The 16,894-nt window shown below is 38.8% G+C and overlaps 2 protein-coding genes across 3 annotated transcripts in view; one reads left to right on the top strand and one right to left on the bottom strand.

Moving 5' to 3' along the window:
• The window catches only part of scaper (S-phase cyclin A-associated protein in the ER), a 46,521-nt gene extending 41,839 nt beyond the window's left edge, over positions 1 to 4,682 (bottom strand). For both annotated transcript variants that reach the window (XM_055155594.1, XM_055155595.1), the window contains exons 1-7: positions 4,376 to 4,682; positions 2,766 to 2,883; positions 2,368 to 2,429; positions 2,099 to 2,293; positions 1,856 to 1,956; positions 1,605 to 1,721; positions 766 to 893 (exon numbers count right to left, since the gene is read on the bottom strand). In XM_055155594.1, the coding sequence (XP_055011569.1) occupies positions 766 to 893; positions 1,605 to 1,721; positions 1,856 to 1,956; positions 2,099 to 2,293; positions 2,368 to 2,429; positions 2,766 to 2,883; positions 4,376 to 4,531 (877 nt within the window). In that variant the 5' untranslated portion in view covers positions 4,532 to 4,682. The remainder of the gene's footprint in view (positions 1 to 765; positions 894 to 1,604; positions 1,722 to 1,855; positions 1,957 to 2,098; positions 2,294 to 2,367; positions 2,430 to 2,765; positions 2,884 to 4,375) is intronic.
• Positions 4,683 to 4,949: 267 nt separating this feature from the next.
• On the top strand, positions 4,950 to 15,026 carry rcn2 (reticulocalbin 2). Its single transcript, XM_055155598.1, has 8 exons — positions 4,950 to 5,026; positions 6,146 to 6,244; positions 7,195 to 7,297; positions 8,626 to 8,819; positions 9,993 to 10,106; positions 10,473 to 10,566; positions 11,618 to 11,757; positions 13,974 to 15,026. Exons 2-8 carry the CDS (start codon positions 6,146 to 6,148, stop codon positions 14,115 to 14,117), a joined length of 888 nt encoding a protein of 295 aa, XP_055011573.1. The 5' UTR covers positions 4,950 to 5,026; the 3' UTR covers positions 14,118 to 15,026.
• The last annotated feature ends 1,868 nt before the right edge of the window (positions 15,027 to 16,894 follow it).

The raw sequence follows: 16,894 nt of genomic DNA, 5'->3' as shown, positions 1-16,894 counted from the left end.
AGTGAAGGTGTATGGAGTTTAAAAACACAGTGGAGGACTTCTGGTACTACCACAAGATTACCAGTGGTGTTCAGATGGAGGATTTGGCCTCTGTGTGGAGACATCGGGTCATACTGAGCCAACCTAACCATGTACTGCGCTCACAGTTCGTGCAAATGCCCTCTGGGAGACGATATGTCACCCCACAGAAAAAGACCAACTGCTACACCAAATCTTTAATTCCTTCTGCCATAAAGCTTTTAAATGGAAAGTGAATTTGCTATTGTGTCCCTGATGCACTGAGGTTTGAATGTATGGCATCTGCTTTTTCCTTTTCTTTCATTAATTAAAGATTGTGCAAGACCAGAGATGTGCGAACTGAATTGCCCTTTGGGATTAATAAAGTTGTTGATTGATTGATTGACTGACATGATATCACAAGGTGGAACAGAGTGTTTACTGTTTGAGAGAAGAACATAGCTAGATTTGTTAAACGTGTGAATGAAACAAAACATGATGAGAAAACTACATTATAACATAGATCAGAAAATAGCGTAATATGGGACCTTTAAGTTTGTCACAAAAATTCTGTCAAACAAAATTGTTAAGACTAAAATCTGACATTTCTAGTTCTATATCAACAAATGTCTGTCATGCAAATCCAATTTAACCCTCTACCCTATTGATTAGTGAAGTGTTCTGTAGCTACTATAAATAACAAGTCAGATGTGAAAGGTAAGCAATCCTGAAACTAACTAAATCAAACAGATCTGATATGTTTCTAACCTGGTTTCTCCGGCTGAGAGACTGTGGTTTGGCTGCCGTGTGGGAGGGACTGAGAACACTTGACTCTGTCCGCCCAGCTGGGACCGGTGTGAGAGAGACGTGCTGCAGCCAGTGACGGGGGAGGACCTCTGCACAGAACAAATACAGCAGAAGGTTTCAGTGAAGGTGACTTTCAGTTCAAATGTGAACATTTGAACTGAAAGTAAACTCAGAGAGAAAATAAACAATGATGGACTAAATAAATCTAGAACATAGACTGTATAAATACTTGTAAATGGACATAGTTAATCCACTTGTCACCGAGTTCCAAATAGGTTCTGGCTTCACTGACTCTAGCTCCATTTCACTTTGTATTGAAAAAATGTGGCTCCTCTCCTTGTAACTGCTGCTGTCAGGCTCCTCATTTTGGTCTAAAAATGTTCATATTAACCCGCTCTACATGATCCTAATGTTTTTATTTTGTTATTTTGTTCATATATCAATTCCTATTTTATTTTTATTCTGCACTCTTCTCTCTTCTCATTTAATGTTATTTTTTTGATGATGATGATGATTTATGTTCTGTTTGTATTGTTATTTTAATGTCTTTCTGGCTTTCTTTAAAGCACTTTGAATTACTTTGTGTATGAATTGTGCTATATAAATAAACTTGTCTTGCCTAATCCTGACATGAAACTTTGCTCCTAACTGGACCCATAACTGCAAGCCTCGGTTAGCTTCATTTGACTGGACACTATGAGTGACATTGGACTCCCTTGGTCCACTTCTTTCTACAGAGTATGATCTAGACAGCTGCGCTAATCTGAAGACAAGTTTCACTTTTATCTAAAAATGATTACCCAAAGTTGAGAGCACGCCGAGCGCCTGGAGAGGGGACGATTCTGTCAGCTGAGGGACTGGCCATCACATGACGCCCTGGTGACATCTTTCGTACTTCCCAGGCCAAAGACGTGGGCCTAAACAAAAGGGAACATGGACATTGGAACAAGTTTAGTTATTTAATTATTAGTCATTAAAATTATGAGCAATATGAGATCTATAAAGTTAGCATTTCAAAACCTTAAGTTCATCATAATCAATACAAGTGCACCTGTTTTGGGCGTCTGTGTTCTCCAACTTCTCCTGGAGCTGGATCCAGTCAATCAGAGCTTTAAAATCCCGAACATAGTTGTCCAACATCATCAGCACCTCCTAAACAGAAGACAAAGAGAAAACTATGAACTATAAATGTACAACACAAGTAGGGCTGTACAATATTAAAGTAGAACTGCTTTGCTTTAACAACACTATAATATTTTTAAACTGAGATGTTTAGTGTTGTAAATGCACGGACCCTGCACTCCACCACGCTCTGGTCCGATTCACAGGTGACGTAGATCTCGTCCACAGCTCGCCTCAGGTTCTCAAAGAGGAAGGCCCAGTATCTCGCGCGCAGGTCCACTTTTCGAGGCTGTCTGCTCTTGGACGGGCTCTTCTCCACGCCTTTGTCCAGTAAGACAGAGACGCTCTTACTGTCACCCCCTGCATTCTGTAAACACACAATGGAACGTCAGAATCCTTTTTATATTTATACTTTATTTATTACTGCATGGTAGCACCAACCTTCCTGCTCCTCTGCTGTCCAGAGCCGGTTCTCTGGGTCTTTGAGCTGTTTTTGGACTTGGCTGTGTGAAGCAAATAAGAGGACAGAGAATTAAGTTAATAGACCACAATCATCTTTTGTTTGAAGAACTATACTGGCTTTGTATAACTCATCAAAGAACTCCAGTTTGGGTAAAGGCCAGTGCAAACTGGTTATTCCACTTTCTAAAAAGCAAGACCATTGTTAAATGTTTTTTGCATGGTATTTTTTAACTCTGTAGGAACTTTGTGTACATTGCTCTTTGCCAAATAATGAGTCATGATTTTATAAATATAATAATTGGCAACCGCTGAAATGAAGTGCTTTTTATAAGAGGTAGTACAAGAGAAGCTGAAATGTAGTCCAATGGCCTGTTTACCTTCCTCTTCCTTCGTCTCCAGGGGAACATTCCAGGCGATGAGATTTCGAGCTGCACGTCCTTCCTCCGCAACAATCTTCCTCACTTTATCATGACTGTTGGAGCGCGTGAAGGAAGCCTGCCACACAAAAGACTTAATGAGTGAATGACTGGCACAAAACCAAAACACACATCAGGGCAGCGCGTTAACCGCATTCACAACAAACTGCGTGTTTAGGGGAAACAAGCATATGAACCTCTGTGTCATCAAACCAAAACAAAATCAGTAAAAGAAAGAAGAAAAGCCATTCCCAATCACATTCCCAGGGAGCTGTACATGAGGACGTGGAGGAGACGCGGCTCCACTCAGGGTTCCTCACTTTAGCTGATATTTTCAGGCTCTTGTTGATTTGTTTTTTCCTCCTAGTGAATTCTTACAAATATTTATTATTAATTTATAATGAGTAGATCAGGCATGCATCTCTCTCAACACCTCATTTCAACAGAGGAACAGAAGATAAAAGTTCAAGTGGAGATTTCACCTGGTCTTTAAATAACCTATATACATTAGGACAGGGATCTCCAGCCTTTTGCGTCTGGTGAGCTACCTTTACAAAATGAAAATGCCAGAGAGTTACTCATTTTAACGGTCGCAAGAAATTGAGTCGATATAAGAGGGCAAGCCTTAGATGTTGTACAGTTAGACGCCTCTAAAACCTAAAACCATTATCCATTTACAGAACACAAAGTTTAAAACAACACATTTACAGTAGAAATTAATCACATTTGAGTTATTCAATACAATATGTATAATTCAGAAAACCCTTGGCAAGTTACTTGTAAGGGGGTGGAGAGCTACTGGCAGCTCCCAAGCCACAGGTTGGAGGCCTATGCATTAGGGTGACCAGATTTAATCCCCGATAATAATAAAATTGTGAAATGAGTGCGTGTTTAAGGAAATTGTTTAGGCAAAGATTATTCATGACTAAAATGTGAGTCAGAATAATTACATTTTCTTTGTGTTTTGGTCATTTTAAGCAGCTTTTTTATATTATACCTACACAGATGACAATTTTGCCTCTCTTTACTGTTGACAGGGATCTCAAGTCACAGGTTGGAGACCCCTGCATTAGGGTGACCAGATTTAATCCCAGACAATAATAAAATTGTGAAACAAGTGCGTATTTAAGGAAAATTGTTATGCAGAGACTATTCATGACTAAAATGTGAGTCAGTATAGTTACATTTTCTTTGTGTTTTGGTAATTTTTAAGCAGATTTTCGGTATTATACCTAAAGAGATGACAATGTATGCATCTCTTTGCTGTTGACAGGGATTAGATTGGTTAAAAATAGGGACACCTGGGACATTTCTTGTACAAAACTGGGACAAATAAATGGTTTTGGATAAATCTGCTGGGACAGGGGACACAGGGCTCCAAACTGGGACTGTTATGAGTAAATAGGGACGTCTGGTCACCCTATATAACACATGGATGCTGATGGACTGGAAATATGAGCCAGCTATGGCGGGGCACATCCTTCAGCTGGAGTTTACTGCGCCACTGACACCCAAAATGCAGTGGCAGTGCAGACAACAAATAGACGGTTTATACGTGGATAGAAAAGTACCTTCAGAGCATTAATAGATGTATTCTTGCTTCTGCCACCTCCATGAGAAGACCCAGAGCTGTTACTCCCAGACCTGTCCCTGGTGTCCCCGCCTTGGCTCAACCTGGGACCGGATCGGTACTGCCCCGCGCCCCGCCGCCGCACGTCCTTGGACATTTACTCTCTTTTTACTTGCTACTTTTCAAAACAGCGCATCCACGGGCGTGAATAAATCTACTTGTCCGATATAACAGAGGAATTTGTCAGACATGTTTGCTAAAGACAACCGAACGCCCGAGTAGGAAACGTTTGTGGATGCAGTTTTACAGACAACACGCTCATCCAATGCGCGTGACGCAACCTTGAGCGCGGACCAATCAGATTCACGAAATATGGGTTATAGGGCGGGACTTCCTGTAGTCTACCATGGCAACGGAAAAAAAAACGAGCGGGATGTTTTTTTTTTAATTATTATTAATTTTTGTATTGTTTTATTTTTGAATAGCTAAATTTTTAGTTTATTTATATTTTGTATTTTTATTTATTTATTTAATATTTATTTTTATTATTTATTTTTTGAGCAGGATGTTTTATTTTTATAGCACCTCGCTGGCACCAGACTTTTATTGTGGAATATTTAGACGGAAATAAGAATTCATTGGGAAAAGCAAAGTAAGTTTTTAACTCTGCTGCTTTTCATTTTATGCATAATTATTCCGTTTCCTCAATTGTTTATCTGTCATCAGAACAGACTAGCCTGCATTTCAGAACATTATTTGTTTGACTTGCTGTTAAAGGACTTACATTACGCAAAATGTTCTCTTGTGAGCTTTAAACCATGTTAGAATGTTATTACCTCATCATTTTGTTTTGTTTAGGGTGACTAGACGTCCCTATTTACCCGGGGCAATCCCAGTTTTGAGCCCTGTGTCCCCTGTCCCAGCAGATTTAAACAAAACCAGTGATTTGTGCCAATTTTATACAAGAAATGTCCCAGGTGTGCCTATTTTTGACCAATTTGCTCTAAACCTGGACTAAACTAAGATTAAACCAGGACTACATCAGGTCTAAACCAGGACTAAAACAGGACTATCACAATTTTTGACTAATCTGATCCCCGCCAACTGTAAGAGAAGCATAAATTGTCATGAGTTTTTCCAAAATACAGTAATCTGTGCTTGCAAAAAACCATAAAACAAAAAAATGGAGCAACAGAAGTCTCTTAGATTATGATTGACACGAGAATGCAAAATGTGACACGCTCTTTTCACAGTTTTATTTATACCAACCAAACTAACCTTGGTGTGCCCCAGTTTAGAATTTTGAAAATCTGGTCACCTTAGTTTTGTTTTTTTCACACATGTTTGAGTAAACCTTTATTATCAGTCTGTCTACATCTCCAAAGTTAAAAATACTCTGTTCATGCATTGGTTATTTTCATGTTAACAGCTCCTTTTACCTTTACATTATATCCATAATTCCAAATTCTCCAATTCCAGACCCCATTTTAAAACAATATCCTAGACATTAAGAATTATCTTCAAACTTTAAACAGTATTTCTAACAATACATCTATCAAAGCACTCAATATTACAGGAGAATTCTATTTAAATTTTAACCACTTTCTCATTTTCTTTTATTTATTTCTCTGTATGTATAATTATCTGCTTCAGTTTAAATTACCATGTATGTCAGTTTTGTTATTGTTTTATTTTGGCTTTAAATTGTTTTGCTGTTCTTTTAACCAAATATTCGTGTCTGTAAATGTTTAATTCACATGTGTCTCTTTAGATGTCTCTTCGGTTTGTGGTTCTGTTGCTCTTGCTGCAGTTTTGCACGAGTCATCAGCACAACACACAACACGGAACAAACGTCCTGCTCGGAGAAGAGGTATTTATTTATATCATTACTGTCTCCACCAGTGTTTTTCATTAATATCGGAGACTATGGTGGCTCTCCAAAGTCAAAAATTCTCCCCTGTACTTTAAAAAGAACATGAACAAAACATTTTTTAGTTCACTGACATTAATTTGGTCTTCCGATAAAATTAGTTTTTATACCTGACAGTTTCCACACTGAGGAAGACCACTAATGAGCAGTCGAAACTGTCAGGTATAAAAAAAACAAACACTTGGTCTGAAAAAAGAACCTAATAACATTAAACCTTTTTTATTATAGAACAAGCAAATTACAAATAAATCAGGTATCATGAATGACATTGGTTCAGTTTGCAGTAAATATGCATTTGGAAAAAAATAAAACAAAAAAGAGAATGTAAATGGGGGATATATTGCTAAATAAAATAAAGAAAAAAAAAGAAAACAGGTAAATAAAAAAAAATTTAAAAATCAAAATGAAAGAAGTTTGAATGAACTTTTAGACTTAACACGGGCCAGAGATTTAAGTAAAAATCCAAACTCATTCTTTCAGTTAATAAAGTTTGGAATAGATTTTTAAAAATTGACATTTATGTACAGTATGTATTACTTTGCTAATAATACAATATTTGTAATACCATTGTCAAACATGGACAAAAAATTTACATAACAGAATGTATTTATTTATTTGATTTATTTAATGAGACATTGACAGCGCACAATTTTTACATTAACCTTAACAGGAGAGATGCATTGTACAAAATCGCACTTTGTTGCTCCTTGTATTGTCATTCACATAAAAAGTAACTACACTGTTCAAAATTACTTGCTTAAATATGAAATACACACAATAAGTGACATTTAAACTCCAGAAATGTAAATAAGAAAATTATTAATCGAGGAAGTATGAGTTCTCTTTATCGCTTTGTGGTTTAATATTCTCTGTTTTGTGTTGTATTTCAGCACACAGGTGAAGTGGAGAATCTGAGCCCCGCAGAGCAAAAGAAAAAAATGCTGGAAATTGTGCAGAGGATCGATGCAAATGGAGATAAACTTTTAAATGCAGGTAGAGTCTCCTCAGATGTGTCAGGCTCCTCCTTCTGTGGTTTCATTATAAATATGTCCTTCCTGCCTCATTGAAATGATAAACAACGAACAAAAATAGGTGATTACAACGGAACTTGGTTATTGATATTTTGCAGCTGGGGGTGTTAAAATTTTTTACTTTAATCTAATTTTTGTTTCAACACAATCTGACCAGAAAGAATTTACTTAGCTGGAACCACAACAGATAAGCTGATTTGTGCTGTTAAACAATTTCCATGCTGATAAAATGTTTTGTTTTTGTAGAAAATAAAACTCCTACACTGGACCGTGAACGTTAGTATTGATTACAGCCTTCTGAAAATGTGTCTATTTTATATTTTTTCTTGAATTTCAGACTTATTTTAAACAGGGATGTAGTGGGGATTTTATGAGTGGGGGTATGCGATTTGTGACGTCATAAATGTGATGAATCCTGCCCACCTGAACCAGAACTAAACCAGGACTAAAACAGGACTGAACCAGTACTAAACCAGGACTAAAACAGGACTGAACCAGGACTGAACCAGGACTGAACCAGGTCTAAACCAGGACTAAAGCAGGATTAAAACCGAAATGAACCAGGACTAAACCAGAAATGAACCAGGACTAAACCAGGACTACACCAGGACTAAACCAGGAATAAACCAGGACTAAACCAGGTCTAAACCAGGTCTAAACCTGGACTAAACCAGAACTGAACCAGGACTGAACCAGGACTGAACCAGGACTGAACCAGGACTAAAACAGTTGTGAACCAGGAGTGAACCAGGATTAAATCAGGACTAAACCAGGACTAAACCAGGACTAAACCAGGACTGAACCAGAACTGAACCAGGACTGAACCAGGACTGAACCAGAACTGAACCAGGACTAAAACAGGAGTGAACCAGGAGTGAACCAGGAGTGAACCAGGATTAAATCAGGATTAAACCAGGAATAAACCAGGACTAAACCAGGACTAAACCAGGACTAAACCAGGACTGAACCAGGACTGAACCAGGACTGAACCAGGACTGAACCAGGACTGAACTAGGACTGAACCAGGACTGAACCAGGACTAAAGCAGGACTAAAGCAGGACTACACCAGGACTACACCAGGTCTAAACCAGGTCTAAACCAGGATTAAACCTTGACTAAACCACGACTAATCTTGGACTTGAGACATTGAACATTTTCGACTGTATTTACTAACGTGTGCATTGTGTCACCATGGTAACTGCGGCCATATACTAATACATGCATACATACAGACCCCCCCATAGCAATGTCACTGTGAAGCATCAGTATGTTTTTTTGTTTTTCTGCAGAGGAGATGGCCGTGTGGATCCAGCGTGTGTACAGGAGATACGCCATGGAGGACGCTGCAGAGAGGTTTCCAGAGTTTGACCTGGATCACGACGGTCTCGTTTCATGGGAGGAGTACAACACGGTGACCCACGGACACCTCATCCCCCTGGACGACTCGCCGCTGGACGACCCAGAGCAGCAGTCTCTCAGACAAGTACGAGCACAGTCCACTCTTTTTTACCACAAAAGAATGTTCAGAGAATGTTGGCTTTGTCTTTAGAGGTCACATATTACGCAAAATTTACTCTTGTGAGATTTAAGTCGCATTTTAAAGTTGTTACCGTCTTGAAAACAGACCTGGAGAATCTGTTTATCATTCGTTCATTCATTTTTCAGAATAAAACCAAAAATAAGAAAATGAAAAAAAAAAATCTTCATTATTTGTCTCCAAAACCAAAATGAAATTATTTGTTTTTACATTTTTCGATTTTGTGTTAAAATGAAAAATGGAAAAAAAGGGATAACAGTTTCCAATTTCCGTGACTTATACTGCGATGCCGGATTGAACCAGGACTGAATTAGGACTAAACCAGAACTGAACCAGGGCTAAACCAGGGCTAAACCAGGACTAAACCAGGACTAAACCAGGACTAAACCAGGACTAAACCAGGACTAAACCAGGACTAAACCGATCTCAGTCCCAGTCTCTGTCCCGGTCTCTGTCCCGGTCTCTGTCCCGGTCTCAGTCCCGGTCTCAGTCCCGGTCTCAGTCCCGGTCTCTGTCCCGGTCTCTGTCCCGGTCTCTGTCCCGGTCTCTGTCCCGGTCTCTGTCCCGGTCTCTGTCCCGGTCTGGTGCCAGTCTCAGTGCTGATGTCTGTCCCGGTCTGGTCCTGGTCTGTTTCCGGTCTTAGTCCTGGTTTGGTTCTGCTCTGTTTCCGGTCTTAGTCCTGGTCTGGTCCAGGTCTGGTCTGGTTTGTTCCTCCCAGTCTAAGTCCCGGTCTTGTCCTGATCCTTTCCTGGTCTAACTCTATGTGACACTCAGTTCTGGTTTAGTCCTGTTTTAGTCCTGTTTTAGTCCTGTTTTAGTCTTGTTTTAGTCCTGGTTCAGTCCGGCATCGCCAAGAAAACAAGAAACAGCCATTATCCATTTTTTTTCCATTATTCATTTAAACACAAAACCGAAAACCTGAAAAGATGAATCATCATCTGTCTTTCATTTTGGTTTTGGAGACAAATAATGAAGAAAATAGTTGTTTTTTCGTTTTGTTATTTTTGGTTTTATTTTGAAAAAACACTGAACAAATGATACACGGATTCTGGAGTTTGTTTTGTTTCTATAACTGTTGCTGGACGTTAAGAATAACTCATTTTCTTGTCTGGTTTGAAGCTCCACAGACGGGAGAAGCAGCGTTTTGACTTTGCAGACGGCGACGGTAACGCGGGCCTCAACGTGACCGAGTTTCTGGCCTTCACTCACCCGTCTGAAGTCGATCGCATGGCTGTAAGCACGATTTACACATCACAGATTACGGGTGTGGGGGGGCTTCTACATGTGTCTCTATTGGCAGAATGTGCATCAGTTACCATGGTGACACATAGCTTAATCACTTGTTTCACAGTTTTATTATTACCAACCTTCAAAAAACCAGGGATGTCCTAGTTTTTTTTGGAAACCTGGTCACTCTAGTTTAACAGCACAACTCGCATGTGGTAGTTCCAGATAAATCAGTTGTTTTTATGTTTAAAAAAAGGCTCAGATTAAAGTCTAACAGAGCTGCAGACAGAGCAGTGCCCACAGTTGCCATCAAAACCCCTGGCAATGTTGTTGAGTATAAATATCATTCATTATTTTGCTTTTTTTTTTTAGGACTTTGCCATTGAAGATGTGTTACATGAATACGATTTGGATCAAGATGGATTCATTAGCATCAGTGAGTTTATTGGAAATGCTCGTGGTGATGGTATGTACGAACAAACAAACAAACACTCGGGATGGGACAAGATCTCATGCCACAAGATCTCACGAGACAAAATTGCCACGAGATTGTGCACACATATTGAAAATGATCCTGTTAGACTTTTTTTTTCCATGTTTTTATGTTTGGATTGGATACAAAAATGGAGTTAAGTACTGTGAGTGACATTTTTTGACAAGCTGAAGTCCCAAAAAACAGAGGTGGGGACTTGCACGTCGTGACTTGGATTCGAGTCAGACTTGAGTCAATATTTTTAGGACTTGAGACTTGGCTTGATAAAATGGACTCTATTTGGACTTGAAGGTCAGTGACTTGGGACTTGACTCGAACTTGAGGCCTGTGACTTGAGAAGACTTGATGCTTCTCCTAAAAAAATATATGTTTTTAGAAAATACTTTACAGTAAAACAGAGGGAACTACAGAGAACTACACTACAAAATAACAGTTATTTAGCACTTTTAAATCTGAATTCTTTCTATTCTGACCGTAATAATTCACACTCAGATCTTGTGAAGTCATTTAAAAAGGAAAAAATTGCATTTCTACAACTCGTATATAAAAATACCATGACGTTTTATGTACAGCTTAGTTTAAAAGTCATATAAACTGCAAAAATTTAAGCTGCATTTGGTATTTCGGTTTAAAGATTTGAAATGACTTGAAGCTCAAAGCAGACGACTTGACTTGGACTTGACTTGGACTCGTGGACCAGTAACTCAAGACTCGACTTGGTCTTGCCTTTATTCGACTCAGACTTGACTCGGACTTGAGGTCAAAGACTTGAGGCTTGTAAAACAACGACTTGGTCCCACCTCTGCCAAAAATCACAGCAAAAACATTAAATAAAGAAAATCAAAAATGATGAGGCCAAAATTGGGAACTGGACTGCACAATTTATGTATTATAGAATGTCAAAATCTCATCCAATCTCGTGTCTCGTGTCGTTTTGTGGAAACTGCATCTCGTCCCACCCCTACAATACACTGTCACATGTACAGTATGAGCTCGTGTCACTTCTGTTTTCTTCTTCTTGTAGGTGATTCTGTTTCACACTGGGAAATGGAAGAGACAATTCGTTTCAAAGACCTGTACGATCAAGACAAAGACGGGAAGTTAAACAGAGAAGAACAGCTACGGTGGATCGCGCCAAATAGTTACGGTACAGCCAGAGAAGAGGTACGAACTTTTATAGCTATGATCTATGTTCTAATGTTGTTTCCTCTTCACAAATAGACCTGGAGGTGTGTTTTGTTTCATTCATACTAGAGGTGAGATCGGGCCTAAAAAATCCAGCCCGACCCGACCCGGCCCGCGGGTATTAAAACCCGACCCGGCCCGAGCCCGACCAATTAACTTGATTTGCAGGCCCGAGCCCGAAGCAAACCCGAAATGTCATATTTTATTTGTGAGGACTCGGGAGGAGTACAGCTGTTTAAATGCCTGCTCAGCGTCGAGGTGCCAGTCTTTTTGCTCTCGTATGAAAGCAAAGCGCCACATTGACGACATTCAGCGAAGCCAACGCAAGTTTCTGTAGCATTTTCAACAATCAATTTGAAGCTTTTCCACACCTCACTCTTACCGGTGCGTGTTTGTCTTTTCAGTTCTCCTGCCTTTAGTTTAACTTCTTGCTCCTCCATATTGGGGATACCAGGTCAAAATAGATGCAGACTTGCGAAGGGGAAGATTATTAAATTAAGAGGGGGCGTTCACGTGCGCAGAGCTCTGGCTCTGCGGATCCTGTTTAGTAGTTAAATAGCAATTACATTACATTACTTCTCTGTTTTATCCATATTATTTATTTTATAACAAGTATTTCTTAGTTTAGTATCCACACATCGTTTTAGCATACATTTTATAAACATATATTTATTTGAAAAAAAGTCAGCGAAAGAGAAGCCCGACCCGACCCGAAGTAATGATTGACATTTTCGGGTCGGGTCGGGCTTGGGCTTGGGCTCGGTCTTAAGATCTTACCTCTAATTCATACACATTTAACACACAAGCCCTGCATATTAAGGCTGAGTTCCTCTCTCAAACACTTTGTTCCACCTTGTCATATCAAGTGTCAATACAGGAAGTGCTCCGTACACCTTCACTAGAATCGCTTGAATGATTTCAGACCAGTCTAGACCAGAATTGCCAGTCTCTACTGAACTAAAGGTAAAATGTGGTCTGTTAAATTGAAAACTACTAATAAAGGATTACTCAAACACGTGTGAATGAAACAAAACACAACTCTGGGTACATTTTTGAAGAAGAAAACGGCATAAAAATGGTTTAAGGCTCACAAGAGTCAATTTTATGTAATATAGGGACCTTTAAACTGAGCTGGTCACTTATAAATTGTGTTTTTATGGAACCAAAATTGAGTGATATAATTATATTTGCGACAGATAGGCTATACAGACCTTATTTATTTAAAATTTTGTTATTATTTTATATTCTGCTTGTTCTGGATTCAATGTTTAAGCAAAACTAGCATTAAACATTTATCTTAATAAGAAAAGGTTGAACATTACATATCTCCAAAGAAGAGAAAACATGCAGAGAGTGTTGACATTTTTCAATAAATATTTGGTTTGGCCCACGACTTAGTCCCAGTTTTTAATTTTGGCCTCTGTGAATTTGAGTTTGATAGCACACCACATTACAGGTCAGATTTGTGGGGAGGTGATTCATAATTAGAATGCATGTTTTTCAAGGTATTGTTTTGAAAATAAATTAATGCAACATACAGTAGATACTGCAATAGAGATTCCATACTGTGTGTAAGGTTCAAACATTTGTTAAGCCACAGTTTGACACTTTGCACACCTTGTTCCACCTTTTAAAATGCATCAAAAATGAAATAAATCCACAGAGAGCGATCCAAGTGCAGTCAAAAACTCTTTACTGTGTATTCACGTATAGTTGAAGACATATGAAGTGACCAAAAAGTAGAATTTTACAGGTAAAGGAGGACAGGAAATCACTCCAAACTCCGATGGTGCACCTGCGCTCATCTTAAATAAGGAGGCATAGACCATAAAATAATACAAAAATAAGCATTACTTAGGTAAACTTATGATTTAACATGAATAATATTTATCAGTAATTGAAAGAAAAATGTAAATAGATCAAATAATTTAAGCAAATAATCACCAAATAATCATGTTAACCAAAAATCATGCATTTTAAGTAAATATTAACTTAAACAAAATAGGAATAATTATCTCAGTGGTTAAAATATTACAAAAATTACGACTCTCACAGTGGAAATTCCAGGCAAAACAACAACAACAAATCTCCATGGAAACAAGCATCGGAAAGTTACAAGCACTCTTTAAACTGAAAGCCAGCAGTCGCCCTTTTATGCGAGTATTCATAGCTGATCTCTCTGATATGATTAACAGGCTCTGCACTTGATCAAAGAAGTGGACCGCGACCTGGACGGACTCCTGTCGGTGGAGGAAATACTGAGAAACCAGGACACGTTTATGAACAGCGAAGTGACAGACTACGGGCGGCAGCTACACGTCACCCACGATGAACTATGAAAAACAAGTCAAACACGAGGGCACGCTGCCTCTGTGTGTGTGTTTTTTCACCGACGTGTAAATGAATGAATAGACAATGGTGAATATGAGCAGTAAAGTTCAGTGAGTGACACAGGGCTGGAGTATCATTAAAAAGTTTCCGATACGATACATACCTCGATACAAAGGCCACGATCCAATCCAGTCCAATTTTATTTGTATAGCACATTTTATAAACAGGTCAACAAGTTTCCAAAGTGCTTCACATAACAATGTAAAACATTTCACTTTAAAAAGTCAGTAGAATTATGTTCAGCAGAATTATGAGGACCTAATAGCAAAATTGAGAATCTAACAGCAGAATTATGAGGACCTAACAGAATCAGTAGATAAAAGAATAATAATAAAATCAATTAACAAAAATAATAAAATCAGTAAATAAAGGCTGTACTAAAATATATATAAAATAGAAAAAAATAAAATAAATAAATAAATAAAAGACACACAGTTAAATAAACAAACCACACAATTCACGTGGTGTTAAAAGCCACAGAATAAAAGTGGGTCTAAGGACGATACTTAAAACACTTCACTGTGGGTTCTGTTGGGACGTGGGGGTGCAGCAGAGAAGGTCCCGTCCCTCCTGGTTTTAAAGGGACAGTTCAGAATTTTGGACATAGGGTCTCATTTCCTAGTGAGTACTGTAGGCGTGTGGAGACACTTTTTGAAATATTCCATCCAGTCCTTGTATTTGCAGAGGTCGCTGGTGCTAGACTCGTGCATGTCAATGGTCATAGTTATCCTGCCACTAAAAACAGTCTTACCCGCTCCACAAAACACCCGAGGCAAATCTATTATTACACCAGACTGTCGATGTAAATGTCTGTGCTGATAGAATAATGTTCGAAATAAATCTAACTTTGCATCGCATGAATCGTCGCATGTTGAGGGACTATTTTCTCATATATCAGTCCGCCGCTGCCGAACTTTTTATCAGGAAGAACAATTCACTGCTGCTGCTCAGACATAAATCCTTCAAATGCAAGGTTGGTTTTAATTAACAGTGCACCTTATAATCCAGAGCGCCCAATAGTGCTGAAAATACGGTAATTGATACTTTTCAACATTCCCCGGGGGGTGTGGCGCTAACTGTAGGCACTGCTCTGTCTGAAGCTCTGTCTTTGACGTCATTTTGCTCATTAATACTTTGCAGTAACTTCACGATACATTTCTACATGTGTCTCTATTGACAGAATGTATGTCAGTTACCATGGTGACACAAAGCACACATTAACAAATAGTCGAAAAAGTTGTAAGATTGTCTGAAAACTCAAGAAAAAAATACAAAATGGTTTTAAACAGCTCGTATTCAGGAGCCTGTGATCAGTCCGAGCGTTCATGGTCCTGTTCAGGAGTTTAACTTTCAACAAAAAAGTGAAAGTTGGCTGTTGACTAATGCTAGGGTGACCAGATTTTCAAAATCGGAAGCGGGCCTCTCCTCCCCCCTTGGTTTGTAGTGGTTGGTAATAGTAAAATTGTGAAACAAGGGCGTAATTAAGTTCTGCATTTCCGCCCATTCACAACTAACATGAGTCAGTATAGCCACATTTTCTTTGTGTTTTGGTCATTTTTAAGCAGCATCTCTGTATTTTACCTAAACAAATGACAATTTATGAGTCTCTTTACTGTTGTCAGGGATCAGATTGGTCAAAAATTGGGACACCTTGAACATTTCTTGTTTAAAACTGGGACAAATTACTGGTTTTGGATAAATCTAAAGAACTGTCTAAGCTGGATCTACAACAAGTGAGCTGATTTTTTCCTCCAGTGAGCTACCTTTACAAAACAAAAAGGCCAGAGAGCTACTAGTTTTAGCTGTTACAAGAACTCTAATATATAAAAGAGCCACAGCGAGCCTTAGATACAGTCAGAGTAGACCAGACGTCCCTGTTTACTCGGGACAGTCCCAGTTTTGAGCTCTGTGTCCCCTGTCCCTGCAGACTTATCCAAAACCAGTCATTTGTCCCAGTTTTGTACAAGCAGTGTCCCAGGTGTCCCTATTTTGGACTAATTCAATACCTGCCAACAGTAAAAAGAGACATAAATTGTGATTTGTTTAGGTAAAATACAGAAAACCTGCTTAAAAATGATCAAAGCATAGAGAAAATGTGACTAGTCATGAATGGGCTGAGTGCAGAAAAGTTTTCCTGAATTACACACTCATTTCACAATTTTATTACCAACCACCACAAACCAGGGGTGTCCCAGTTTTTGATTTTGAAAATATAGTCACCCTAAGTTAGATGTCTATAAAAGATAAACCATTATCTGTTTATTAGTGCACAAAGTTATGTATCAAAACACATGTACAACGGTAAAAGGCATTTAATTAATCAAAATTTACTTATTCAGCATCAAGTGTAATTCAGAAATCCCTTGGCGAGCTACTTGGAAGGAGGTGGAGAGCTACAGGTTGGAGGCTCTACAACCTGCATCTCATTTCTCTTTCCTCACTTCCTTCTCCTTGATTCCTCTCCTCGATCCCCCAAGTTTCAGCTGTCAATCAAATGTGTCGTATTAAGAGGTGTCCCAAAGAAAACCACAGACGGAAGGAAGGAGTAAACCTGATGGAGGCTTCAGGAGGCAAACATCAGATAAAAAAATCAAACTTTATTGGTTTTAGTGAGAAGTTTAGATCCTCTCTCCTCGCTTTATCTCCTCTGTGGGCAGGACTTCCTCACCCATGTCCTCCAAAATCGAAGAGAGGAATCAAGGAGAAGGAAGCGAGGAAAGAGAAA

Source organism: Boleophthalmus pectinirostris, unplaced genomic scaffold (assembly GCF_026225935.1).
Source record: "Boleophthalmus pectinirostris isolate CB_2022bp ecotype Guang Dong unplaced genomic scaffold, ASM2622593v1 HiC_scaffold_2, whole genome shotgun sequence".
In the NCBI taxonomy this organism is placed as follows: Eukaryota; Metazoa; Chordata; class Actinopteri; order Gobiiformes; family Gobiidae; genus Boleophthalmus; species Boleophthalmus pectinirostris.
The sequence above is the reverse complement of the archived record's forward strand: the minus strand, read 5'-3'. Positions and strand labels throughout refer to the sequence as shown.

What these genes read in the sequence shown, in the direction of transcription:
- rcn2 (XM_055155598.1), top strand. Translation starts at nt 6,146, where the DNA reads ATGTCTCTTCGGTTTGTGGTTCTGTTGCTCTTGCTGCAGTTTTGCACG. An exon ending in AGATAAACTTTTAAATGCAG is followed by an intron (nt 7,298 to 8,625) that starts GTAGAGTCTCCT and finishes GTTTTTCTGCAG; the next exon opens with AGGAGATGGCCGTGTGGATC. An exon ending in CTGAAGTCGATCGCATGGCT is followed by an intron (nt 10,107 to 10,472) that starts GTAAGCACGATT and finishes TTTTTTTTTTAG; the next exon opens with GACTTTGCCATTGAAGATGT.